Here is a 27,230-nt window from a genome sequence, read left to right as displayed (position 1 = left end):
TCACCCGGAAGGAGAAGCCTAGAGTCTTACTGTATGGTGGGGCACTGGCGGTGTCGCTGTGGGGAGTGGGTGCTGCTCTCAGGTGAGGGGGCGTGGGCGGGGCCGCGGGGAGTGGGTGCTGCTCTCAGGTGAGGGGGCGTGGGCGCTACGCCCAAGCTGCGGGCTTGAGAGTCAGCAGTGGCGCTTGGGTTGGCGACCTCGCTGGCCATCCTAGGGAACGAGCAGTCTCACCTCCCGGGATGAAGGCGGGTGCTTACTTGGGATCCAAGGAAGGAAACCCGGCTTTTCCATTTATTTTTAAAGTATAAAGCATCTTTCCTTCCCACTCCCCAAGCTTAGTAGGCAAAGGAGAATAAGGACCACGTGGCCTTTTTGCTCCTAGTTCGTTAGGAATACGGGGTGGGTGTGTGTGTGTGTGTGTGTGTGGCCGGAGTAAAAGAGTTTGGCTACATTTACCCAAACACTAGGACTAGGAGTAATGGCAGGTATTTTACGGGGACACAGAAGGCTCTTGTGCTAGATTGTGGTTGCCTTTGTTACTTAACCTGCAAGTGGAAAGACTGGCAAGTTACACATGAACAAAAGAATGGAGCAAAAAATAGCTGAGAATAGGCAGAGCTTGGTCAGACAGGGGATCTGCTTCTACCACTTGTAGGTGTTCCGGAAGGAGAGCTTTTTGAGTTGCCATCTGGCACCACAGGGCTGAAGAATGAGTAAGAAAGGATGGGAGTCTCGGTGGCTCAATATAAAAGTTATCACCTGATTTGTTTTTTTAAGATGGCTCTTTAAGTAGTTTAAATGGGAGTGAAAATGGTGGAGCTAAAGCCTTGAACTGTTGCCTTGAATTGTTGAGACATAGGAAAGCTTTACAAGGAATCTACTTTGTAAACAGCAAACAGCTGGATTTTACCCGGAGATACTGGTGCTGGTACAGGTGGAGAAAGTAAAGGAAACTTCAGATATGATTGAAAGGGCCCAGGAAATGTAGCTAGCGCTGAGTGAGTTGCATAAGTAGCTGAGAGGATCACTGACTCTATCCTTAGTTGGATGACACATGGATGCATCTCCCAGATCATACTGCTAAAATTAAGAACTTCCTCCTTCCCCTCCAAGGGCAGAAATGAACTTCATTTCCTCCTGAGGAGTGGCATCTACAGGGAGGAAGCTGATGGAGAATAGTAGTTGCTAGAAATTATTACTTGAAGTATAGGTTTTTGTGTTTGTTCCATTGTTTTTAAGGAAAGTTACAATTGAAACTTTTTTAGTGCCCTTTAAACTTAGTTTTAAGTATATAGCATCTTGGGAGGTCCTAGGGTTTTTTTTAAAGCCAGTTTATAGCTATTTGTTTCTAAGTGGTATAAGCCCCAAAGGAAAGGAGAGGAGCTTGCTTTCGGAGCCTTAGGCAAACTTTTCTTGAGCCTGAGAATGATGACCATTTAGTTACTAAATTATTGTTCTGAATTTGGCAAACCTTTCAAGGCACTGGAGATGTGTGAGCTCTACTGAGTGTGTGGATTTCCTTGTCATCATCTCTCCTATCGTTACTTTTGTGGAAAGACACTTCAGTGTATTTGACTCTGCTCCTGTGCTGGTAATTTACCAAATGCCTGAAAAGAGAAGAGAAAAAAAATTTTTGTTTAAATCTTAGGAGGTTGATTGTTCACAGTGAGTTGGCCTGCTCTTTTTGATCACAGCCATTTGCTTACATCCAGGATGTTATACATCAGTTGTTACGGAATTGGGATTTCCCGCCTTTCAGTTCAGGACCCCTTTGCAGTGGTGACTGCATCAGCTGAAAAATCAGAATGTCAGCAAGAATACTGTTGAAGATGGCATTGCAATCACAAAATTTCCAGTTTGCTCGACTGTGTAGCCCAATTTTGTCCTATATCATGCAGCTTCATCTCTGCGTGCAGTGTCTGTGTGTGAAGAGACCTTCTGGTGTACTGAAAAAGACTGGAAAAGCTGTGTGCTCTGCTAATTTTATGGTGTAAATGAGTTCCCCTTCTCTTGAAATGTTAGCCGTGTTAGCACAACATAAAGTAGAAGGAAACTCATTACACACTCTTCTAATGGTAAGGCAGAACTAATAAGAGAATGTGTTTAAAATTAATTGTGGGACTGTAAAAATGAGTGGGTGTGTGAATGGGCATGGGGAGAGGAGAGGGAGAGCTCAGAGATAGTCTTGTTTTCCCAGGATCCAACAAATGGCAGTACATATTGGCTGAACTCAGTTTTCATTTCAAGGTAAATTGGAAAGGGATATTAAACCTTATTGTTCCACTCTTAAGAGAGGAGAATGGGGTGGAGGCGGCAGCCAGAGTGGATGCTGTTGGAGTGGTTCTAGGAGTAAAAAGATCAGTGCTGTATTTTAACAGAAGGTGACATCATGGGCCCCTTTGGACTTGAGTAATCCTGTGCTGCAGCCTTCATGGTCCCCTTGTTGGAGTGGGCGATGCCGCTGCACATGTAAACTGCCACACTGGGGGAAATCAGTGGCTTAGGCTTTAATGAATCTTTGCAAAGGAGCGGAAAACATCCTGAGTCGACCTGTGCAGCTGTGGGGTGCTTGGGCAGTGGTATAAACTGCATGTCGAGAGAGGAAATGATCAGAACCATTGGCTTGGGTTCTGGAGATGGGATTAGATAAGGGAAGGTCACAACTGGGCAACCCACTCAGGTGCCCCCGGAACTCTCCAACTCTGAGATCTGCCTCTGGGGCGGTGACTGTGCTTAGCAAGACAAAGAGAGACTTAGGAGCAAAGGCGTTTGTGGGGTTTTGGTTGTCTCTAAACAGCTGGGAGGGGGCAATGTTAGGCTCACTTAGAGAGCCGTGCTGTGTGTGCCCATGGACACTGCTGTGCCTGCAGTTCTCAGGCAGAAAGGTTTTATGACTCAGCCTGCCTGTTCTGGCTGCCTGAGGCGACAGTGTGTAGACCTGAACATGTTTTGGCTAGATGTGGCCTGGTTCAGGGTCCCCGCCATGGTCTGAGAAGGGAGGCAAATCCCCCAGGGCTTTTAGCTTGGCACCTAGCTTATGTAGCGGAATTGTTTTGCTTCCTCTTAAGTTTTACACAAGAATAAAAAAGTTGCCTGGATTTCCCCAGGGGGGCGTCGATTAAAAATTTTCAGGGTTTTGCCCTGGCCAAGAGAGATAAGAGTAGACGCATACTAACAGTGATTGATCCTGTGTCTTCTGTCCCTCATCAGATGTTTTCTTCCAATGGGCTTTTGGTGTAGAATGTTGGAGAACCAAGAGCAGGAGGTAAGCATGTGGTCCCCGGGGAACAGGTGGGTAAAAGTTTGAGGGGATTTGGGAGATTCAGATATTGCTTGGTGGTGTTCTTCTGAGAGTAATACCTTGGTGGTTCTCATGAGCTCAAGGTCAAGCCAGGATAGGGAAATCAGTAGTAAAGGCATTACTGGGAAATGAAGTTCCATTTTCACTAACTTTTCCATTCGTTGGAATGTACTAGAATGTAAGCTTCATAAGGGCAAGGATTTTTGTCTCTTGTTCTTGTTCTACCCCAGTGCCTTAGCACAGTGCCTGCCACATACAGGGTGGTCAATAAATATTTGCCGAATTGAATGAATAAATGAACAAATGAATGAATGAAAGTTGGTGTTGAGTGGAAAAATCTGGCAACCTGTGTGTCGAGGCCGCCTTACTGTGTGGCTGAGCTGAAGCTAAAGGAGCCTTTCTTCCCTCCAGGAGGTGATCACCGTGCGTGTTCAGGACCCCCGCGTGCAGAATGAGGGCTCCTGGAATTCTTACGTGGATTATAAGATATTCCTTCACGTAAGTGCATCCAATTTTGATACTGGGGTCAACACCCTCCAGGGCTGAGGGCCAGTCTTGAGGCAGAATCTGTTTATGGATGTTTTGACAGAAGTAAAGGAGGGAGGAGAGGAAAGAGAGCCTGGGGTTTGCCTGAGAGTTGTTTTCAGGCTGCCTGGTGGCACCTTGCTCTGCTTGGAGCCCTCGATCAGGACTGTGGCCTGGTGGCTTGGGTCCTTAGTGAGAGTGACGATGGGGAGTTCATGTGAACTTGGGCGTTTCCCACTAAAGCCTTTTCATGTGCTGCCTCCTGTAGACCAACAGCAAGGCTTTTACTGCTAAGACATCCTGTGTGCGTCGCCGCTACCGAGAGTTTGTGTGGCTGAGAAAGCAGCTACAGAGAAACGCTGGTTTAGTGTGAGTTTGCTCTTGTTTTCTTCTTGTGTCTGAGGCTGGCTTTTTAGGTGCTTACTTGGCAATTGGAATTTACAATGAAAAAAACTTGGCAACTTGCCAGGTACTAAGGACATTGAGAAATGTATTATTAAATTATGTTTTCAAGTCAGTGAAAAAGGTAAGACAGCTTTCTTATTTCTAATATTTTGACCTAACAAAGCCAAATAAATCTGAAAAATATTTTTCTTTTTTAACATGCATAGGGCTAAATAGTCTAGGGCTAAAGAAAGGTACTGCTGGCTTTTTAAGTGTGCTGCACTGGTTATGAGAAGCTTTTTAGCCTCTGGAATAATTTGACAGGTGGTGTTCCCGTCCATTTGATATATAAAAAATTGTGATTTTTTTTTTTTTTTTCCTTTTTGTGTAGAGACCTCTATCCAGAGTTATAACAGACTGAGAGCAGTATTGTTCACTCCTCACCTGCGTACTTCAAATAAGTCCTAAAACTTGAGACAGTTTAGGACAGTGATTCCACCACAGTGTGGTCACTGAATGCTCTGGTGACCCTGTTGATGACATAGCCAGTTAACATGTGGGACTGATGAGGCCATTATCATGGGTCAGGCCCTAATAAGCCAGTTGGAACTTCCTCTGAACAGACCCTGCATCCTCTAGTCTGGCCTGCCATTTTTAATTTATTTATTTTATTATTTTTTTTTTTTTGCTGTGTTGGGTCTTCGTTTCTGTGCAAGGGCTTTCTCTAGTTGCGGCAAGCGGGGGCCACTCTTTATCGTGGTGCGTGGGCCTCTCACTATCGCGGCCTCTCTTGTTGAGCACAGGCTCCAGACGCGCAGGCTCAGTAGTTGTGGCTCACGGGCCTAGTTGCTCCACGGCATGTGGGATCTTCCCAGACCAGGGCTTGAACCCGTGTGCCCTGCATTGGCAGGCAGATTCTCAACCACTGCACCACCAGGGAAGCCCTGGCCTGCCATTTTTAAAGCATGTGCCATGCTTCACAGGAGAGGCTAGGGAGGCTTGAAGAGTTTGTGGATGATTTGCTGCAACTCGACTACTTTTAGAAAATTCCAAGCATGTGACCTTCCAGGGCTGGAGAAGGTAGTCTTAATTTACACAGAAGGACCCATCATTCTCCATGTCTCTGTGTCCAAGTTTCTTCCTTTTTCAGTAATAGGTGATGGTGGGAATGGGCTTTGTAAACAGTGTAATCCAGCAGCATGGAGTTTTTAAGTCATAGACTTGGTTCAAATACCAACTCTGCTGCTTACTTACTAGCTGTGTGACACTGGGAAATTTACTTAACTTCTCTGTTTCTATTTCCTTACCACTAAATTGGGGACACTAATATCTTTCTCATGGGGTTTTGGGGAGTGTTAAATGAAGTAAGGTTAAATTAAAACATTTACAGTGCCTGACACACGCATGCAGTCGGTGTTAGTCTCCTTCCCCTGCCACCTTATTAAATGCTGTTTGTATTGATTTGCGCCTCTTTTTAGGGGATTTCCTTGATCGGGGACTGGAATGACTGTCTTGGATGTTACTTATCTTGGGCGTGTTACATTATGTGATCCCACAGGCCTGTACCTGAACTTCCTGGGAAGTCAACCTTCTTTGGCAGCTCAGATGAATTCATTGAGAAGCGACGACAAGGTCTGCAGCACTTTCTCGAAAAGTGAGTGGACTTGGCGGGCTAGCACTTGCCTCCTGGGGAGGGGCTGGGGGGTGAGGTGTGTGTGCCGGGCAGGATGGCCCCTGTGAACATACAGGCACATTTGTGTCAGATGCCTTTCTTGCACCCTTGTGCCTTCAGTGCTCACTCAAGCCACAAGGCCTTCAGAGGATGGGCTGGGGAGAGCCACTGCTCGGGGTGATGCTCTGTGTTGCCCTACCTGTGTTTGCCCCAGGGTCCTGCAGAGTGTGGTCCTCCTGTCAGACAGCCAGTTACACCTCTTCCTGCAAAGCCAGCTCTCGGTGCCTGAGATAGAAGCCTGTGTCCAGGGCCGAAGCCCCATGTCCGTTTCCGATGCCATTCTTCGCTATGCTATGTCAAACTGTGGCTGGGCCCAGGAAGAGAGGCGGGGCTCCTCTCACCTGGCTAAAGGAGACCAGCCTAAGAGGTAACTGAAGTGCTCTATTTTGAGACACCAGTGGCTAGGATTATTGTAACCTGGGCCAGTGACGTGTCCATTGGTAGAGAAAGCAGTAAGGTCACAGCGTCGGTGGCCTTTCAGAAGGGCCTCGGCCTCCTTGTGCATGGTTCTTTCATTCCATGCACAAAGGTCTTGTGTCTTTACTAACTCGTCCCTGGGGAGCGTGCTCTCCTATTGGAACCTGAGGAGAAAGAAGAGAAGGCTTTCTTATTTGTTTTGTTCTTTATCCTCTCCCCCAACCCCCGTTTTCTTTTACTTTTTTTTTAAAATAAAGTGCATCGTTATTTTTTTAATTAATTAATTAATTTTTAAAATAGCGTTAGATCTCTCTCTTTTTTTAATTTATTAAATTTATTTATTTTTGGCTGCGTTGGGTCTTTGTTGCTGTGCACGGGCTTTCTCTAGTTGCGGCGAGCGGGGGCTACTCTTCATTGCGGTGCGCTGGCTTCTCATTGCGGTGGCTTCTCTTATTGCGGAGCATGGGCTCTAGGTGTGCGGACTTCAGTAGTTGTGGCATGCGGGCTCAGTAGTTGTGGCTTGTGGGCTCTAGAGCGCAGGCTCAGTAGTTGTGGCACACGGGCTTCGTTGCTCCGTGGCACGTGGGATCTTCCTGGACCAGGGCTCGATCCCATGTCCCCTGCATTGGCAGGTGGATTCTTAGCCACTGTGCCACCAGGGAAGCCCTAAGTTAATTTATTTTATTTATTTATTTTTGGCTGTGTTGGGTCTTCATTACTGTGTGGGCTTTCTCTAGTTGCAGCGAGCAGGGGCTACTCTTCTTTGCAGTGCGCGGGCTTCTCACTGTGGTGGCTTCTTTTATCGTGGAGCATGGGCTTTAGGCGCACAGGCTTCAGTAGTTGTGGCGTGCGGGCTGTGGAGTGCAGGCTCAGTAGTTGTGGCACACGGGCTTGGTTGCTCCACGGCATGTGGGATCTTCCCGGACCAGGTCTCGAATCCGTGTCCCCTGCATTGGCAGGCGGATTTTTAACCCCTGCGCCACCAGGGAAGTCCCCCATTTTCTTTCTTTCTTTCTTTTTTTTTAAAATTAATTTTTTTTTTAAATTTATTTTTTGTTTTTGGCTGCGTTGGGTCTTGCTGTGCGCGGGCTTTCTCTAGTTGCAGCGAGCGGGGACTACTCTTCGTTGCAGTGCGCGGGCTTCTCATTGCAGTGGCTTCTCTTGTTGCAGAGCATGGACTCTAGGCGTGTGGGCTTCAGTAGTTGTGGCATGTGGGCTCAGTAGTTGTGGCTCGCAGGCTCTAGAGCGCAGGCTCAGTAGTTGTGGTGCACGGGCTTAGTTGCTCCGTGGGCTGTGGGATCTTCCCGGACCAGGGCTCGAACCTGTGTCCCCTGCATTGGCAGGCGGATTCTTAACCACTGGACCACCAGGGAAGTCCCCCCCCCCCATTTTCTTTAAATAACAACTTTATTGAGATATATTTACATACATAAAGTTCACCCTTTTAGTGTACAATTCAGTAGTTTTAGTTTATTCACGAAGTTGTGCAGCCACCTATCACCACAGTCAATTCTAGAATGTTTTCATCACCCCCAAAGAAACCTTGTGCCCATTAGCTGTGACTCCCCATTTTCCCCAACCCCCAGCCCTTGGCAACCACTGTCTACTTTACGTGTCTATGGATTTGCATATTCTGGACATTTCACAGAAACGGAGTCAGTCATACAGTAAGTGGTCTTTTGTGACTGACGTCTTTCATGTAGTACATTTTCACGGTGTGTCCGTGTTGTAGTGTGTATCAGCACTTAATTCCTTTCTACGGCCGAATAATATTTCTTTGTATGGATAGACCTCCTGTTGTTGTCCATTCATTTTTGTTTACCTGTTCATGCCCTTTGTTTCCCTTTCCCACTCTTTTCCAGTTGCTGCTTTCTCCCAAGATCGGGCAGGAGGAGCTCTCTCTCACCGCCTCCCGGGGAAGAAAAGGACAATTTCGAGGTGTGGGCTCCTGTTGTTGACTCTGAGGCTCCTTCCTTGGAGAGCCCCCCTCTCCCACCTCCTTCCTTTCCGTCATGCTGTGGTTTTGCAAGACCTGATGAGGGAATCTCTGCTCCTCAGCCTGTGAGGAGGGCCATGGGAGGGGACCGTGCAGTGCGTTTGGATCCTGGTCAGTTGGAAACAGTTTTGGAAAAGTGAGCTCTGCTTGGAGCTCTGGGTTCTGCTCTGAGGCGGGTGAAGGAGATGTGGGCCGGGAGACTTGCTCGGGTGGGGCTGGGCCCAGGCCGGTGGTGGGGAGGCTGGGCTGCTTCGTGTCTTACCATGGCCTCTGCTCGCGTTGGTTGCGTGGAGGTCGGTGACAACTCGTAAAGCTTTTTCCATAGAAATAGACACTGTGCGGATGTTTGTAAGTTGAGCACAAGGCCTACGGGTTGTTGGTTCCGAACCAAACCCCATATTTACTCTCCTGGGAGCTGAATTTCTTTAGATGTTTGTAAACGGGCCTAGGAGCACTGTCTCAGGTGACTGGTTTTGGGGACCTGTAGGTGGCAGATTTTAAGCTGCCATATCGAATATTGTTCAACAGAAATGCTTGTGTCATTGTATTCCCACTGGCTCTAATTTTGCTGCAGCCCCTGGAGCACTTGGTTTCTGGGAGGCTGGCCTCTTGCCTACCTCCTTGCATGGACAGGGGGGTGAATATTCTCCCACCTCCTTGCTTTTCCTCCACTAATACCACTGAATGGAACGGTGCTGTGACTCCTGTCACTGGGGTTTCCTGCGCATCCCAGGACCTCGGCCTGGCTGTATGGGGCCAAGACCCATGAAATAGCTCATGGCCATCCACGAAAGAGAAGGGTTTGGTCACAGCCATAGGAAAGGGACCGGTTCAGGGGCTTTGTTTTGGAAAGGATGCCCTGGGCTGTCACCGTCTCTCTGGTTATAAAGCGGAGACGCGTCTGTCTTCTCTGCAGGGTAAGCATGGGCTCCTTTCTTTTTTGAATCCTTTTCTTCTCCCTTAGTAACAGCTCCCTGCCCCCAGGCTTCAGCCACCGCGTGTCCCTCTGCTGTGTTGCCGTATGTTCAATCCAGTGGGGTGCAGGGGCTTTGTTTCTGCCTGGAGAGAGGGCTCTGGGGATGGAGATGAGGAACAACACGCCTTCCTTCAGACAATGAGGCATTCTGCCCTCCTGCTGCCATAATTCTCTCCTCTGAGAGCCAGAGCTGGTATGAGATGAGTGCCGCTGGCATTCTGCCCTGCTCTGCCCTTGGGTTTGTGTGTGTGGTTCTTCCCCTTCTCGCCCACTCCTCCCTCCTCTGGCCATCGCACCCTGTCTCTGGGCTCTTTTACTACCAGCCTATGCTGTGGGACTGTCATGGCATTTAGTTCAGAGTTGAGGGGTTTTGGCCTGAAATAAAATTCAAGGATTTAAGACTGTTGTTGCAATTGGTGTCTAACAAGCTGTAGCAGTGGAGGAGGGAGTGAGGGCTGGCAGTAGTTACTTTCATAAATCATGAATTTATCAGCGTGGAAATAATGGTTCAGAACCGTGCACTGCAGCTCTCCTGCATTGTGTGTGCAGCTCAAGTTCACCACTGGAGGAAGAATTGCCTTCCAAAGAGTCAGGATCCAGCTCCTCTCACAGTTATGGGCACGAACCTTGTTAGGTATAATTTACCTGATGCTGCTACCATCCTCGCGGCCTGTCTGAGGTGCCAGGTGCTGAAAGAGAAATAAAGTTTGTCAACAGGCAGATGCGGAGCCCTTGCTGGGACTCATTTCTCTTTCCTGCCCGCCCTGGGTCTCTCCTTTATATGATGCAGCAGAGCAAGGCGAGGATAGAAAACCTACAGAGGCAAATCCAAAATGTCAAAAGAACTTCATTTAAAAGGGGAAAAAAACTCCATACACAAACCTCACAGAAACCCGACAGATGCTAAGCTAATGGCATCCACTCTTCCGATTGGTGGGGATGACTCATGAATATTAATGAGTCCAATGCTCCAAATGGTGCAGCTGTGAACCCAGCTGTGCTTGAAGCTCTCTGATTTCAAAACTTCCAGACAGGAGCCGGAGGTGGTCTGTGTCAATTCCCTACTCAGCCAAAAAACAGCAAGCTGGGTTGGCCTTCTTCTGTTCACTCCTTTTCTTCCTGGAGTTGGTGCTCAGCAGCTAATTCTGCCAGCAGGGTAGGCTGCTGGGACAGCAGGAGCTGCTCAAAGACACGGATGCCATTTTTCTGACTCTTGGCTTTTTTAATGATCCATTATCAGCAGTGCATACAACAGCACCTCAGTTAATCTAAGGCCAGGCACCATCCCTGCACTGTCTTGTGCAGAGTTGAGTGTAGACCATGGAAAGAGGTGTCCTGAGAGGGGAAGAGTTTTTCTAGTAACATGGGCCTGGAATTACCAGAAAAACAGCAAAGATGGATTTTCCTCTTCATCTAGGCAGTGCCATCTGCCTCTCTCTCATTTTGCTCTGTCCCTGTGTGTACTAAGGGCTGCCACCATGGCTGATGACCTCTGTAGGGAAGATAGGGAACTACTGGGGGGAGTGGCCTACTGAGCTGTTTTGTAGAATGGAAGTATTTTTGGTTAGAATTTGGGTTTGAAGTAGGTTCTGTGCCTGACTTACAGTCACTTAATTTTTTTTTTTTGGCTGTGCCGTGCGTCATGTGGGATCTTAGTTCTCTGACCAGGGATTGAACCTGTGCCCCTTGCAGTGGAAGCACAGAGTCCTAACCACTGGACTGCCAGGGAATTCCCTAGTCACCTTTCTTCTGACAGCTAGTTCCGTGGTCCAAGTCTAGTCATCTCCTGTTACCCAGGATAAGTGATTCCAATCTCATGGGTTTCCTTTTGTTTGGTGGAAGTGTGTGTGTGTGTGTGTGTGTGTGTAGCAGGAGATGGGTTTTCTTGTGTGAACGTAATAAGTTTCATATGCATCTTTTTTTTTTTTTAATAAATTTATTTATTTATTTATTTTTGGCTGTGTTGGGTCTTCATTGCTGTGTGCAGCCTCCTCATCGTGGTGGCTTCTCTTGTGACGGAGCACGGGCTTCAGTAGTTGTGGCTCACAGGCTCTAGAGCACGGGCTCAGTAGTTGTGGCACACCGGCTTAGTTGCTCCGTGGCATGTGGGATCTTCCCGGACCAGGGCTCAAACCCATGTCCCCTGCATTGGCAGGCGGATTCTTAACCACTGCGCCACCAGGGAAGCCCCATATGCATCATTTTATTTGACCACAGTGCCCAGTGAGGAGGGCAGGGCAAGTATGACACTCATTTTCTAGCTGAGGAAACTGAGCTGAGCATGGTTTTTAAAAAGCATGTTTTTAGATGGTGGTAGAATATATTCATGTAAGAGGTACTTTCCAAGCTCTGTAAAACAAGGTGTTTTCTTCCCCCGCAAAAAAAATTAAAAAAAAAAAAAAAGCTAGAATAAACCCACCACTATTCAAGGAGGAAAAAAAAAAAAAAAATCCCCCTGCAGAGCTTTTCAGAGTTGTTCTCAGAAATCAGAGCTCCTCCACAGTCCAAGGTTTTCTAACTGCTAAGGCCTTAGAGCCACACCAAGTCCCAGGCTCCTCGTAGCCTGTCTGGTATCTTTGCTTAGGAGGTGATCGTGACTTTAACAGTCTGATTGGACATTAAGTTAGCTCCACGTTTGTGAATTTGTTTACGTGCCTCAGCTCTTGCTGAATATTCTTAACACCCCAGGGGTGGGGAGGGCAGTAAGCCAGGAGGATGTGAGGTTGGAGGTAGTAATGGAAACGGACCAGCTCCTGGCCTGCCTCACAGAGGTCGCAGGAGCGTTCAGTCGGGGGCTGGAGTGGCTTCTGCGGATTTATGTGCAAGCAGCCAGCTGAGGCACAGCTAAAGCCAAGCAGATAACGACCACAGCGCGAGGTCCTGACACCCTCAGTTGCGCCTGGGCAGTGATCCTAAGCCACCTCCCTGGGCGGTCCTCTGCCAGCAGGGACTCAGCTCTGCAGGGAGAACGTCACCTGGCTCAAGGTAACCTTTCTTTGAACTGTGGATGAGTGTCCCTCTTCCTGTTCTCTTTACCAGTATACCTTCTTTCCTGACGGTTTCCTCAATCTGCTTTGGAAACCCACCTCCCCTCCCCCCGCTCCTGTCTCTCGTCTGCTCCCTGCCCCACCTCTTCTCTCTAAGGAACTGTTTTGGGCACTGCTACAAAGACCAGATATGCGTTTGGCTTACCAGCAGGGCAGCAGGAGCCAGTCCTAGCATCTTCTAGAGAAATAACTTATTGGGGAAAACCAGTTCCACCTTAGTAATGGCTGGATTTGGAGCTGGAAAGCTGGAACCTCAAATCTCAAGATAAATAAACACGGACCATTTATGTTCAAAAGGATAAAAGGTGCTACATTTTTAGGAGACAGAGTGCTCCTGACTCAGTGAGCAGAGTCAATAATTTACTTCCCTTCCATTCAGGGGAGACCTGGTCCACTTCCACAAGCAAAAGAGGAGAACAAGGGTACTGACACAGCAGTGAAAGAGGCATGAATGGTAAGTAGGGCGAGATGGTGAAGTTACAGTGTGAGGACGAAGGGACTACCTGAAAGTCTTCAAGGGTTTTTCTCCAGAAGGGCAGTGACACGAGGTGCTTCTGTAATCTTTGGATTATGGGAAGCCACCAGCCAAAATTTCTTATCATCTGTGGCTGTCAAGTCCCTCCTTCCTGTTTTCAGTCAAGCACTTTTTCCTTCAAACCATCCTTTCAAAGGGGCTAGCTCGTTAGATCCTTTGTAAGTGCTCTAGCTCTGTGTGTGTCCCTTCGCCTGGTGGCCTTGTTGGTGTGGGAAGCCAGGCCCACCAGCAGCCTGACCCGAAGCCCTCCAGCAGAAGGCCCAGAATAGTGAGAGCCTGTGGTGGTTCGTTGGAGGCAATGCAACCTGCCTGCTATAAGCTACGAGACTTAGATATATTCTACCAATTAGGGCACATCTGTTAGCAGTGCTGAAAGGCCGGCACTGTCTCTTTAAGAGCCATCCCACTCCTCTCCTTGAGTGATGAGGGCTGGGGGCACAAGGGAGTCAGATGCTGATTAAACAGTCCTGCTGCCGAGCTCTGTTAGAAAATTACTGTAATTATGATCTAGTCCCAGCAGAGGGATGAGTTCCAATCCTGCTAATAACCCTTCCAGGTGCCTCAGATTCAGGGCCCATGGGAGGCAGCATGGATAGGCTCTGGCTGGCAGCAGGGCCAGCGAAGGCCCTCCTGTCTTGCCTCTGCAGGCAAAGACAACAAAGGCACTGGACTCCTCATCCTCTCTTGGCAGTGGGTTTTGGTTGTGTTTTGTTTTATTTTTTTGATTCTTGGCAGAGCTCCTGGGAGTCATTTTGTATGAGAGAACTTTCCCCTAAACTAACACGAAGGACCAGGAAAATCACAGTCGTGAGATGACTGTCCTGACTCCCCACTTCTGCCCCGATCTGCAGCTGGCACCACACCAGTCCCACACAAAGCGCAGGGAACCAGCGCAGGCCCTTGCACCGCAGCTGCTTCTACACTGTTTCTATGAACCTGGGTTTCTTGCTCTGAAGTAGTACACCGTGTTAAGCTCAGTCCTGATCGAGACTTTCAGGGCTCCCCTTTTAGATGTCTGCTACAGAAACAGGAGAAAGGTAGTTACCACAGGGACTCGCTGTGATGCAGCTCTCTAAATCGGCAAGCACTGGTTTATTCATTTGAAAACATCATTCTTGTAGTGCAAATCTGCAGCAACGCAGGCGAGCAAATCTCAGATCCCTGTGGAGCATGGCGGCTGGCTTGCTGGTTCTTAAACCCTGAGGAATTCATGACATTTATACTCTCTGTCTTCCCAACTTCATAAGCCTCTCTCTGTCACTGTAATCCAGTAGCTAAAGCCCAGACTTCTAGAAGGCAGGGCAGTTTCTCTGTACTTGGCCCTAAGCACACCCAAATGCCCTGAGACAATGGTTCTTCACCAGGGGTGGTTTTGTTCCCAGGGCACGTTCGACAATATCTAGAGACATTTTTGGTTGTCAGAATGGGTGGGGGGTTTGAGGGGAGTAGTACCGGCATCTAGTGGGTAGAGGCCAGATGCTGCTGAACATCCTACAGTGCCCCAAGAACATAAAACTACCTGGCCCCAAATGTCAATAGTGCCAGGTTGAGAAGCCCTGTACTAATAGAATGAGGCAATAAGCTCTAAATCCCCCCTTCCCGCCAAACCTCCAATGCACTGCTTTGGTCGCAAATCTCCAGATGGCAGGTGCTTTCCTGGAGGTGGAATATATTAATGACAGGCTTAGCAGGGTGCCCACCGTGGGAGGCATCCAGTGTATGTAGGTGGTGTGCATGTGCCACCACCTTGGTGATTCAGGGCAGAGCAATGCCAGTGCCTGACCGTGGTTAAAAGGGAGGTTTTGTATTCTGTTTTCTGTTCCATGATCGCATGTGGGGCATAAAAGGTGCCCAGCTGCTCACCATCAGGCTAAGAGTGTCTACAGTGGACCCAGATGCCTTCTTTGAGGACCAGCACTAGAAGACTCTTGGAGCTAACTCCCGTAGCAGGAGGCAGGGAAGTGGCATACTATTGCCCAGTGCCACAGAAATGCTTCCCTCAGTGGCACTCTGCCAGGTGGCGGGTGGTGATGGGCCCCATGAGGGAACTGAACACACACAGCTGCTGATGACCAGCCAGCGCCCGAGCAGCTTGATGCCAGAGACACCAGGTCTCTTGGAACAGCCTGGGCATCAGGAAAAGAAAGCCTAGTTGGCAGGGTTTGCCTAGAAGCCAGGCCTGCAGGGGAGAGGACTTCATTAGGAGGGATGTTGCCAAGCATCAGCCAGGAGAACCAGGCTGTCTCTATCTACTGCCCACTCTTCTGGTGACTAGGCAGCCCATTTTGCCTTGTTTTCAGGGTGACCACTCATCCTGGTTTACACCTACGGCCATGGCATCCTTATTAATAATGCCCCCTTTCATTCTCAAAAGTGTCTCCATTTGGAAAATAAACTACATAGTTGCCTATTAATTGTATTTTAGTTTCCTCTAATACTATAGTTTTTTGCGGGGCGGGGGCATCATATTTAGAAAAGATATTGGTGCAAAATAGGCTGCATCTTAAAATATATCACTAATTGAATCTCAAGAGTTGCAAAAGGGTGGTCATCAATTCATACTAACTGAAAAGAAAAAGAAAAAAAAAACGAAAAACATGTTTTCTGAACAGTGTTTGATAGGAAGATAGGGAGAATAATTCAAATCCCTTGAAGAAGAAAAATCTCTTTAGTTTTACGTTTCAGGCTCCCTACCCGATCTGTGTAAATTCTAATGGGAAATGAAATAGCTGGGCAGGAGGGAGGGGGAAGCAAGGGACTGTGGTAATCCACAAACTAGAAAATTAGTTTGAGTCACTGGGCTGTGTAACAGGGATAATCCTCTATGTAGACGGCTGCTTTTTCTAAAGTCAGCTCCACAGATTTTGCTGGTGCTCTGGGAATTAGCAAATCAGTGCCACTCAAGATTTATCTTTCCAGAGTCGCTCCTGGTGGAGAGACCTGCAGGGAGAGCTTCCCTTTGGTCAAAGGTTAAAGCACCTCTGTCCCTGACATTCAAGAGTTTTGTTCTCAAGATGAGAAGGAACAAAAGAAAAAAAAAAAAAGAAGAAGGAGGAACATACAAACATACGTTGGATTCTTTTTTTCCTTTCTTGCTTCTCTTCAACTCCCTCTTACTCAGACTGATTTATGAAGGCAGGACTGCCCCCCGCTCCCCAGCCCACCCCCAACACAGACACATGCTTTATGACACCACTGCTTTATTGTGATGTAAGTGACTGGTGTGAAATGTGGATTTTGGAGATGTGTCACTGGAGGTGTCTCACTGCAACAGAACTCAAGCAATTCAATAAGCAGAGCAGCAGCCTGAGATTTTCAGGAGTCCCTCATTTCATTTCCTCTTCAACAGCAGATTTTGTGTGATTTTTGTTCAAGTCACCAACTTTCAGAGCCTCAGTTTTGCCACTTGCAAAGACTAACTGATTACAAATAAGGTGGTGCAACTGAGCAAGCTAAAGTGCTAAAAAAGTTAAGGATAACTTGAAATCTAGGCTATCGCTTACATATTATGTTTAGATAAAGTATCTAACAGGAGGGAGGACATTTAGTTGGCCCCTCTTTAAATAGAGTCAAAATGTCTGGGTTTAGGGAATGAGACTTAATAGGAATTCTCTTCTCTTTCCCATTTTTATTCACCAGAGGCAAAAGATGTCATTGGTTTTGAATTAAATACAGATTTCTAAGAGACATAACAGACCATTGTGTGGGAAAATTTAATACCGAGGTAATTGTAAAACAATGTCTATGCTATTTTGCTGTATGGATGACAGAGGAAACACACTGGAAAAATGTATTTTTAATGAAATGTAGCTGAAAGAGTGCTTTCAGAGCATTTAGTATTCTCAGATTATCAGCTTGGATGAGGCAGGCCAAACTGTACCCACCTTAGGTCAGGTTATCCAGTGGAAGTCAGTAAGTTCTGTGTAAATTACTATTTATCTGTGAAGGGCACATATGCATTTGCTTCTTAAACATAGGATTTTAGCTTTCTTATTTTCTCTCCTTTACATAATATCAAGGAAGGAAAAGGGCCTCCCACCTCTTAACCCTCTCCAGTTTTCATGTGCTAGAGCAATTAGTGGCTGTTAAGAAGCCATCCTACATATAATGTGGTTAGTTAAGTGGTCTAATGCCCCAGTTATCCAGTTAGTCACAGGCAGTAAGGTGGGGATTTGGTTAGTGGAGTCAAACAGAGAAGCAGTAATCTGATTAGCCAGTTGCTTTCTGAGGCTGTTGGCTAAGATGGTGGCTGTGGAATTGAGCAGGTCCGCTGGGTGAGGTTTAGCTTCAGGCAGACTGTAGGAATCCACTACTTCCCAGAGGTCTCCTTTAGAACTTGCCCCTAACAGAGAATGCCCTTTGTCTGTAGATAGTCTCGAACTTGCACTATCTTTTCCAGCATGTTGTAAGGTCAGAAATAGCCAGATGGCTATGGACCAGATTCCCAATTAGTCCATTTGTTTATATCTTTTAGGGCCAATCTACTTTTTCCTCTTAAGTTTTACAGCTAGAATGTGAGTGTGGTGCAGTAGACTGAGGTGCCAAAAGACCTTTGCAGTTTGGCAAGTGGTTGGTTTCCTCAGGTCTGGAGGTATAGAAAGGACTATTGCACTAAGGGGGTTTTGTTTTAAATACTGGAAGCCAATGGCCATGCCACTGAGAGAGTGTTGAACTGTGCAGAGTGGAGAAGTACCTGACCTTGCTCCTTTTTCATTCCCCTTCTTACCCGGCCCCAGATACCCCCTCTTCCTCTTCTGGTTTCCCCTTTTCTGGTGTCTTAGTCATGGAGCGGTGGCACAGTGGTATTCTCTCCTGTTAGCCACCCAGCCTTCCAGACTTGGGTCCCTGAGGGTTCTCTAGGGAGGGAGCAGTTGGGCACAGAGGGGTTTCTGTTTGCTCCTTCCATTAACCACTTTAACAATGCCCATTGTCTTTACCTGTAGGCTGGGATTGGTGCAAAGTTTCCTAAAACGGAAGGCAATTGGTTCCCTTTGGTTCATCTGCTCATGTGCTGCCACCTAGTGGTTGCTTCTCCTTTGGCACCCTGTGTAAAGTGGAGGGGATGTTATGGACAGTTCTGTAGTGCCTTTTCTCTCTTTTTTTCCCCCTCCCAGACTTAAATTGTCCCCTTTTGTTACTTCTTTATCCATCACATATAACAAAGCTTTCTTTTGTTTTACTCCTGGGTCAGAAAAATCTGGAAATGAATAGATGGCATAGGATCTTTTGAGAAACTTGGAATCCACTGACAACATCCCTGTTTGCTCCCAGTTTCTCTCTTTGGTGACATGAAATGGTGTCTTACTGCAGGGCTATGATATGGTTGTTAAGAGGTGAGGAAGGCTACTGCCAAGCCAGGACAGCTCTGAATAGAATAGGCAGCTTCGAAGATAAAATTTCTATAGCTGCTCAGTTGCCCATCTCTCACAATTTCTTGTGTAGAAAGTCAGGCAATAATAATACCTAAATCTTACTGAGCAGTTACTATGTGCCAGGTGGTGTTCCAGGTACATTACACGTTAACTCCTTTAATCTCCTAATGACCTGGTGAGATGAAGTATACCCCTTCTAAGGTGAGGAAATTGTGGCGTAAAAGGTCAAGTAACTTGCTCTTAGAGAACATATGTAGTATACAGGGAACTGGGACTTATTTCCAGGTTGTCTGGTCCTAAAGTTTATGTTTTTTTTTTTTCTGGGCTGCGCCTCGCGGCTTGGGGAATCTTAGTTCCGGCGACCAGGGATTAAACCCGCCCCAGCAGTGAAAGCCTGAGTCCTAACCACTGGACCACCAGCGAATTCCCTCAAAGTTTATGTTCTTTTTTTCTTTTTTAAAGATTTTTTTTTTTTTTGGTGTGGACCATTTTCAAAATCTGTATTGAATTTGTTACAATATTGCTTCTGTTTTATGTTTTTTGGTTTTTCGGCTGCGAGGCATGTGGGATCTCAGCTCCTTGACCAGGGATGGAACCCGCACTCTCTGCATTGGAAGGTGAAGTCTCAACCACTGGACCGACCGCCAGGGAAGTCCCAAAGTTTATGTTCTTAACCATTATGTTTTGCTGCCTCTTGAAGGCACAGATAACCCGAGTGCTAGGCACAGGCAACAGGAAAAGGAAACAGGGTCGTATGGACACAAGCCCTCCCCACAGCACTCCCTCAGCCTGCAGGACACAGTGGGGTTGTTAACTGAGGCCCAAAAGGGAACTCTCCCATGTGCTGACTCCAAGGACTCGCTTCTAGCCCTGTCTCATTTCAGACAGAGTGAACACAAAAGAAAAAATAACAAGTAGGCAATGAAAGGAAGTCTGAGAAGCCAACCAGAAACCGGGCAAGCCTGGGTTCCAGAGATGGTTCTGCCCTGAAAGACAATTGCAAGCCCTCTTCTTTGTCGGGGCTTTTGTTTTCTTTCAGGCTCTCCCTTCCCACTTTGTGGTTTTTGTTTGTTTGTTTGTTTTTGTTTGCTTTTGGCTGCGAGGCATGTGGGATCTTAGTTTCCTGACCAAGGGATTGAACCCACGTCCCTTGCATTGGGAGCGTGGAGTCTTAACCGATGGACCGCCAGGGAAGTCCTCCCTTCCCACTTTGTTTGGAGGTGATAAGAATGCCCAGAGCCAGCATTTTGATACCAGTACAAAAAGAAACACAACACCATCACACAGGGCAAGGAACCAAATCTGAGGTTTATTCGTGCTTTTCAAACCAGCCAAAGCAACCAGCAACTTCTTCCTCCAAAGGTTTCTCTCTCTCTCACCTTCTCTGTGACAAGCCTGTGGAAAAGGCAGAAGTGGGTATGTGGAGATGTTTAGAGATGGGCTCAGCTATGAGGAGGCAGGTTTAGTAACAGGTCTGCTGAAGATGCCTCTTCTCACTTGTCTCATTGGTGGTTTACAGTTACTACACGGTGGGTGTCAGAGACTTGGGTCTCTTCTGTACAGGGGAGAGCCCATGATGTTGGTGGGCTGGCTGGGATAGGGAGCGGGAGCGCTTGATCATCAGTTTCTTCGTAAAGGCAGGATAGAGAGAAGGATATGTGTCCTAAAGGAGGAAAAATACATAAATTTGCTTTTATGATTCGAAATATAGAAGCTATAAAAGGGCATAGAGGAAAAAAAGTGCCTCCCTCCTACTCTGTGTCACAGTCATGCTGTTTCTCTGTCGTTGGAGGCAACCAGTGTTATCATCTTTTTCCTTCCAGCAGTAACTCATACGTATATAAGCAATTGGAGACTCCCTCTTTCCGCAAATGGAGCGAATTAGACCTACCCTTCACTGCTTTTTTTTTTTTTAAACTTACCAACATATCTCATAATGTATTCCATGTGTGCAGAGCACTTCCTTTTTTTTTTTTTTTTTTTTTTTTACTGTGGCATAGTATTCAATTCCCTGAATTACTACAGTTACTTGGCGAGGTCTCTATTGAACATTTAGGTCATTTCCAATGGTTTGCTATTACAAACAACCTTGTGTGTATATCACTTTGCATGTGTGCAAGTGTAACTGTAGGATAAACTCCTAGATGTGGAATTGTTGGGTCAAAGAGAATGAGGAGATAAACAAGTTTGTCATGAAATAAATGACAGAGTGAAGTAGGGTGAATTTATTTAGATTTGACAAAAAAATTCCAAGCCTTTTGCATTCATGGGCTGGAAATGGAGTCCTCATTCGGAAAATCATAAGGTCAAACCTTGAGCGAGAGGCCCGAGCTGGTGCTTCATGATTGTACAGGGGCATCAGAGAGTAAGATCTCTCCTTATGTATTTTCCTAAATGAACCACTCAACTGCTGCTGCACACTAGAGTGGGCCCTGGCCTGAAAGATTCCAAGGCCAGTTTGTATCACTGTCACACATAACATCCTTCACCCCATCAATAAAGGCTGCTTCCATTTCAGGCCAGAAGATGGAGCTAGTGATATCATGCTAGTCTTGGTGTCCTCCATCACCATCCTAATTCTAATCCTATTGTTACCCCACCCAAAGCAAACACTCACTCCCTGTTTTAAAGTATGATGTGGTTCTTGCTGATAAAATGCAATCCATATTCTTTGTTACCTAAAAGTTAATTTGATTATGTTCCATAGGAATCCTCATACTGGATTCCTAATCTTTGCCAGTCATATTGCAATACATGGGCATTTGGGGGAAATGGTGCTCTGGATTTGAGAGCTGTGCGTAAAGAAACTGAGACCCATCCTTGTGGCACAAATTCCTAATTCTCCAATATTCATTCTCCCTTTTAAATTTATTAGTTCCACCCCCACCCACCCACCCCCGGCCTTATCCTGCCCCACTCCACTTTTAAGCTGGACACAGATTCTACCTAGAAGAAAGCTTTCTTTGCAGCTTGGTGTCTCTGTATGTCCAAGTTCTGGCCAATGGGATGTAAGCAGAAGTGGTGTGTGCAACATCTGTGAAATGTCCTTAAAAGGAGAGGGTGTGCCCTTCTCCTGTCATTTTATCTTTCCTGCTGGGTAGGATACAGACATGATAGCTTGAACTGGAGCCTCCATCTTGGGCCATGAGGTAACCTTGGGAATGTTGACCACACACAGTAGGGCAAAAAGAGAAAATACCTGGGACCTAGATACCTTGGATTACTTACCTCCAGATTCTTACAGAAGAGAAAAATAAATTTCTGTGTTAATTAAATCACTGTTATTTTGAGTTTTCTGTCACATGTAGTTGAACCTAATCCTGACTGACACAGTCCCCCAATTTAGGAAAAACAATTACAGCCTTATCTTCTTTCAATGGTGAATTACCAGCATCACTTTTGGAAATGAAGAAAAGCTACTTCACTGGCAACTCTCATTCTTCACAAAGAAACGAAGGTATGGCCAACAAAGTCATTGGCAATAGTTCTGATACCTGGGCTTCATCTTTCTTCCACTTCAAAGGCGGTGGTGAGATACTCCTTTGGAACAATCCCAATGAGGCTGTTCAGTTCTCCAACCCACCAGCCATACATGTTATATTCCTGAAAAATGACAAGAGGATGGTTTCAGTTGGAATTTAGTCATGCTTCTGTTAATCTTTGTTAATCTGTTAAATGATCACATGGGAGATTCTGTTGGGTGGTTTCTTTGTAGGCACTGTCAGTACAACTCATTAACACCCCTGATGGGATTACTAAATTTAAAAGTTATCTGGAAGGAAGAAAAACTGCTTTTCTTTTGCCATCTTTCTGTCTGCATTGTAAATTTAGCACATTTGGTGCCATTGCTGAACCTAAAGAGCATGTCTTTCACCAAGCAGAGTGGAACGGCTCCTTTGGGGAAAGTTGGGCACACCCTAAAATGCCAGAGCACTAAAGTATTCAGGGAGTCAGGTCATAGTTCAAATCAATAATATTTACCAAGCACCTTCTATGTGTAAAGTGTTGAGTTCCCATGAGATGGATGATGAATCAGAACACTGCTTGCTCCCTGGGAGTTTACAGCATAGAGTAATGGGCTTCGGAGTCAGACTGGGATCTCGTCCCCACTTGGTCATTTAGTAGCCATGTGATCGGAGGGTCTCCTGGCTTTAACTACCTCTTCTGTAAGAGTAGGGATAATATCACCCCTCTGTTGTGGGGAATATAAGTGACGCCGCAGACATAAAAACAATTCAAAGTGCCTGATACATAGTAGGTACTCTAAACATTAGATTCCTCCCCTGGAAGAGGTCAGAGGTTGACAGGTCCATCAATAATGACAGGCAGGACGTAAGAGCCACAGGGAGGGGCAAACAAGAAAGGGAAAGAGAGGGTTTAAAAGAAGGGTTTGAGAGTGGAGCTCACAGGGTTGAGAACGGAGCTCCTTGAATACAGAAGAGCTTCTCAAAAGCACAGCAGATGTTGAACATTATAGGACTATTCCTGAAAGCACTAGAACATGTTTTCCTTCTTTTGAAGGAAGTGAAATTTAGGAATACATGGAAAATATATGTATTCCAGTTCAACTGGATTTGGGTACCGTGGAGCCAACTGTCTGCCTTTTGCCCACCCGGCTGCTGAGTTCTAGGAAAAAAAAGAAAACTAGGTTGCTGACACACTAAAATTCTGGTTCAACTGGTTATCTTTTTGGTTTTTTTTGTTAGTGTATCTCCCCTCCTCTAACTCTGCCTCTCCCCTTCCTCTCAGCAGCTGACCTCTTTTCCACCTTCAGAGAGAAAAGAGAAGCCATCAGATCTGTCAACCTTCAGCCACCCAAACAGGAACTTACCTAATGTGCACTTGTAACCCTTCTGCTTTCTTAGAGACCAGGTTCTGAGAAGTCTGACCTCTGCCTCTAATGTAAATGGCTCCTTACGTCAGCATTGAAGTGTGTTCAAGTTTCTTTCGTCTTTGAAAATAATTATTTAGTCCCTAATGCATGTCTGCTTCCCATTTTGACTAGTCTATGCTGCCAATTAACAGTCAAATTTATTGAAAGAATTTATTTCACTTACTGCCCCAACCTCTTGCTTTCTACCCACTCTTCGAGCCACTCTAATCAGGCTTCAGCCTCCGTCATTCCACTTACGCTTCCTATAACCTCCTTATTGCTCAAATTCTATGAGCACGTTTCAATCCTTAATTTACTTGATCTCTCAGCATTGCTGGCACTATGGACCCTTCCTGAGGCATTTTCTTCTTTTAATTTCTATAATTATACTCTCCTGGTTTCCCTCCTACCTCCCTCTCTGGTTGCTTCTTTTCATTCTCCTCATCTTCCTCTATTCCTCCTTTTAACGTGGTTTTCCAGGGTTTCTGTCCTGGCCTTCTTCTGACTTGATGCACTTTCCTTGAGCAATCTTATACACCTCTGTGGTTTAGCCAGCATGCCTGTGTAAATGACTCACAACCATAGCTCCAGCCCAGATCTAAGGGTTGGATCCCAGTACCCAAGTGCATGTCCATCAAGCTTCTCAAACTCACTGTGTCCTAAATTTAACCATCATCTTGCCTCTGTATCCATTCCCATTCACAAAGTATCTTGACCACCTGTGTTCTCTGTCTCAGTGAGTGGTACTGCTATGCTTGAGTAACTCAGTTACTCAAGCCAGAAACCCAAGAGTCATTCCCAATTTCACCCTCCTCTTCCAGTCAGTCCTTGAGTTCTGTCAATTTCTCTATCCAAAATATTGCTGGAATCCATCCACTTCTCTCCATTCCCATTGGCAGTAGCCTAGAGTCATGTCACTGTCACCTCTCCTGAGGACTACAGAAACAACCTCCAAATTGGTTTCTGTGTCTCCATTCTTGTTCTCCTCCAATCTGTTTTTCATTCTGCAGCCAGAATCTTTCTAAAAGGCACATTGATAATATCATGGCTCTGCTTGAAACCTTAGTGAGAGCCTACTGTCAACTTCTTAAAAAGGTGGGCAAAGCCCTGCATGACCTAGTTCCACTCACTGCCCAGCATTGCCATTTATCCCCTAAATCTAGTGGACCCTTAGTAAAACAGAACTTGTCTTTGCTACTCCCATGGGCCTCAGGGTCTCTCACCATGGAGCCTTTCCTCTGCATGTTTAGCCTCTACTTCCCTCCTCCCTTCCATAGGGCTGACTCCTAAGCAGCCTTCAGATTTCAATTCCTGAGTCTCTCTGGCCTGTCCAGAAGCTTCTCCTCGCCACTCTCTAAGTGAGGGCCCCAGCTCTGTGGTCCACAGCGCTGTGCCCTGTGCTTCCCTGGAAATGAATCATCACGCTGCCTTGTATCTGCCGGCCTTTGTCTCACTGCCAGTCACTGGGTGGAAAGTTCTGTGGGAGCTGGGACCTTGTTGGTTTTGTTTGCTCTTGTATTCCTAGCAGTCAGCATGGTGCCTGGCACAGAATGGGGCCCAAAAAACTTTGTTAAATGAGGTTATGAAGAAATGAAGGGAACAGTGGGGATTTGTACTCTCAGTTGAGCAGATTTAGTTACAACCAACTCCAAGATATTCCCTGGTGATTGAACTGGTTGTGGCAGGAAGAGAGCAATTGCCTTTGGAGACAGTTTCTCCAAATGGCTCCCTAAATACCATGAAGAGCATCTCAGATGCCATAAGAAGTGAGACTACTGAGCTTATCCTAAAAGGAACAGGGAATTACCTTTTAAAAATCTGTCATAAATAAATGAATGTGTCCACTCCCCTCCCCCACTGTCCCCACAGCACCTTCTCATTGCCCCCCTCCCCCAGGAGGGAGGCCAGCTTCCCCCTACAGTCTGCACTGCTGTGTGGGAGATTACCCAGAATTCCTCAGCCTATGCCTGTCAGGACATTTTATTTTATTCTTTTATTATTATTATTTTTTGGCCGCGCCACAAGGCTTGCAGGATCTTAGTTCCCTGACCAGGGATTGAACCCAGGGCTGGCAGTGGAAGTGCCAAGTCCTAACCACTGGACCGCTAGGGAATTCCCACGTCAGGGCATTTTAAAGCTCCTCTTGGTACGAGTTACGTTACTGTCCATTTCCCAACACTGAAGTTAGGGCAGTTTCTGCCTTAAGTAAGTTTTCTGGTAGGGTTGCCTTGCATTAGTACGTCGCTGCAATGGCCGTGTCGACAGGGCCTTGCTGGGCGGGGGAAACGCATACTCTATCTTAAAAACTCTAGCTTCAGCTCTTCTGCTACCTCACTGGCAGAGGGTGGGCACCATGTTGTCTGACAGTCTTTTGATTAAAGTCCGCTTGCTTACACATGTGTGAGGTGTGGTCTTCTACTGCCACGTGCCGTCCTCTTCGTCACCTGAGGGGCTCAGCTAGGGCAGTCTCTCCCCAGGGACCGTTCAAGACTTCCGACTCTGACGCACGCTTGGCAGCATCCCCCTTTAGCCGTAAGGCCAGGAGCAGGGACGGAGCCTTGGGAAGGTGCTCTCTGCCAACTCGAAGAGGGTGCAGACGGGAAGCAGATGAGGCACAGCAGGACACCTGCAAAGGCCGGCTCCCAGTCAGTGCGCTCTTGCTCGAGGGGAGCACTGACCCTGCCGACCGCAGATGTGGCATTCTCACCACAGCGGTGGGAACCGGGGTGCGTGCAATCAACTCTCTGCCCTTCAAAACAAAAGAGCAAGCAGAAGTGTGAGGAGGATGGCACAGTCTCAGAGACCATATGCATCCTGCTGTGGTAGCCTAGGAGCTTAATCAAAGCACCTACAGGTCTCGGGATCTGACTGTCTTTTCCAGATTTCATCCCTTGGCTGGGTATCTGAAAAAGCCTACGGGGCTGAGATGTTTAAAGCATGAATGGGAAATTTCTAGCCTTTTCTTCTCCTATCACCACCCCACCATGCATTGCTCCAGCCCAGTCTGAACACCACGAGGTATTTTAAAATAATTTCTACTTTGATGAATTGCTGGGGAGTCCACAATTGCTCATAATCAAAGGGAGAAAAATGCAAATGAGATCCGGCCGAGAACTATCACCACCAAACGTTTATTTCACTGCACAGTGCCAAAAAGAATTAAAACAACATTAAACTCACAGCAATCATGTTTAAGCCCTCGTTTCCAAGTGCCAAATTGCACCACTCTGGATCATACAGATGTTCGTTAATTATGCTAATTTTTATTAAACTATTAAAATGGAGAGAGTACTGGCTCAGCCAGGCAGACCCCAGCTCTGAATGAACTCTGCTCTTGTCTAGAGGTGCTAATTTACTGCCTTTTTATTAAGTTGCGGATTCTTGGATTTTAGTTTTGGGATGGCAGAGAGAACTGAATTCCTGGTATCAACATTTTCAATAAAGTTTGACTTCTTTTTGCCCAGGTGTTTGGAAGGACTGACTGGAAAAATGTCTAAGACAGTCCCAGGAGACCTGAAATCCTCAATGCGGAAGTGTTTCTACTTTCAAGGTGGGGATGCACACCTACAAGTGACAATGTTGGGGAATCAGAATTATACAGGCTCCCCACTCCGTAACTCTCTATTCTATACACTGTGTGTGGTAGAGCTAAGATGTTAATTATACAGAATGGTTAAGTGAAGATGATTTGGATAAGAATATAAAAAGCTATTTAAAAAAAAACCAAACCCTTTACATCAGTGCTTGCTTCTTGCCACAAAATCTTTTAAGAAGACTTTCACTCAAAAATAGTATGATGTGTGGCTTGTTCTCGTCATAAATATTTCTGGGCTTGATCAAACATCTGTTTTCCTCAACATCAACCCTGCCCCACCTCCTTGAACCCCTCAGATGAAGGAGTCTTAAAAACGAAGGTTGGCTGTTTGGACTCCGTTATCTGGTTGGAGAAGCTGTTGGCCTGGATGAGCAGAGTATTGAGGGAATCTGAAATAGGCACAGCGCTCACCATCAGCAACAATCGAAAGTGTTTATGGGGGCTTGCACACTGCCATAAAAGGATTTGTGCTGCTAA

The 27,230-nt window shown here is 46.5% G+C and overlaps 1 protein-coding gene across 5 annotated transcripts; it reads left to right on the top strand.

Moving 5' to 3' along the window:
- Positions 1-26,837, top strand: SNX11 (sorting nexin 11). Of its 5 annotated transcripts, XM_068531085.1 has the most exons (11): positions 16-82; positions 1,899-2,075; positions 2,198-2,247; positions 3,211-3,265; positions 3,713-3,799; positions 4,095-4,195; positions 5,769-5,864; positions 6,097-6,309; positions 8,222-8,466; positions 12,758-12,832; positions 14,761-14,818. In XM_068531085.1, the coding sequence occupies exons 2-10, from the start codon at positions 1,995-1,997 to the stop codon at positions 12,805-12,807; spliced, it is 978 nt and encodes a 325-aa protein (XP_068387186.1). In that variant the 5' UTR covers positions 16-82; positions 1,899-1,994; the 3' UTR covers positions 12,808-12,832; positions 14,761-14,818. The 5 variants fall into 5 exon arrangements, with proteins under 5 accessions (XP_068387188.1, XP_068387186.1, XP_068387190.1 ...); XM_068531089.1 differs by lacking the exons at positions 1,899-2,075; positions 14,761-14,818 and adding an exon at positions 26,623-26,837; XM_068531087.1 differs by lacking the exons at positions 1,899-2,075; positions 2,198-2,247; positions 14,761-14,818 and adding an exon at positions 26,623-26,837 and having other exon boundaries at positions 1-82.
- Positions 26,838-27,230: the final 393 nt, after the last annotated feature.

The sequence above is a fragment of the Eschrichtius robustus genome, chromosome 20, assembly GCF_028021215.1.
Source record: "Eschrichtius robustus isolate mEscRob2 chromosome 20, mEscRob2.pri, whole genome shotgun sequence".
Classification (NCBI taxonomy): Eukaryota; Metazoa; Chordata; class Mammalia; order Artiodactyla; family Eschrichtiidae; genus Eschrichtius; species Eschrichtius robustus.
The sequence above is the reverse complement of the archived record's forward strand: the minus strand, read 5'-3'. Positions and strand labels throughout refer to the sequence as shown.

Bases quoted from the DNA above. Each gene is read 5' to 3' on its own strand.
- SNX11 (XM_068531085.1), top strand. From the start codon at position 1,995: ATGAGTTCCCCTTCTCTTGAAATGTTAGCCGTGTTAGCACAACATAAA. The intron at 3,800-4,094 runs GTAAGTGCATCC...TGCCTCCTGTAG, and splicing joins ATTATAAGATATTCCTTCAC to ACCAACAGCAAGGCTTTTAC. The intron at 6,310-8,221 runs GTAACTGAAGTG...ACTCTTTTCCAG, and splicing joins AAAGGAGACCAGCCTAAGAG to TTGCTGCTTTCTCCCAAGAT.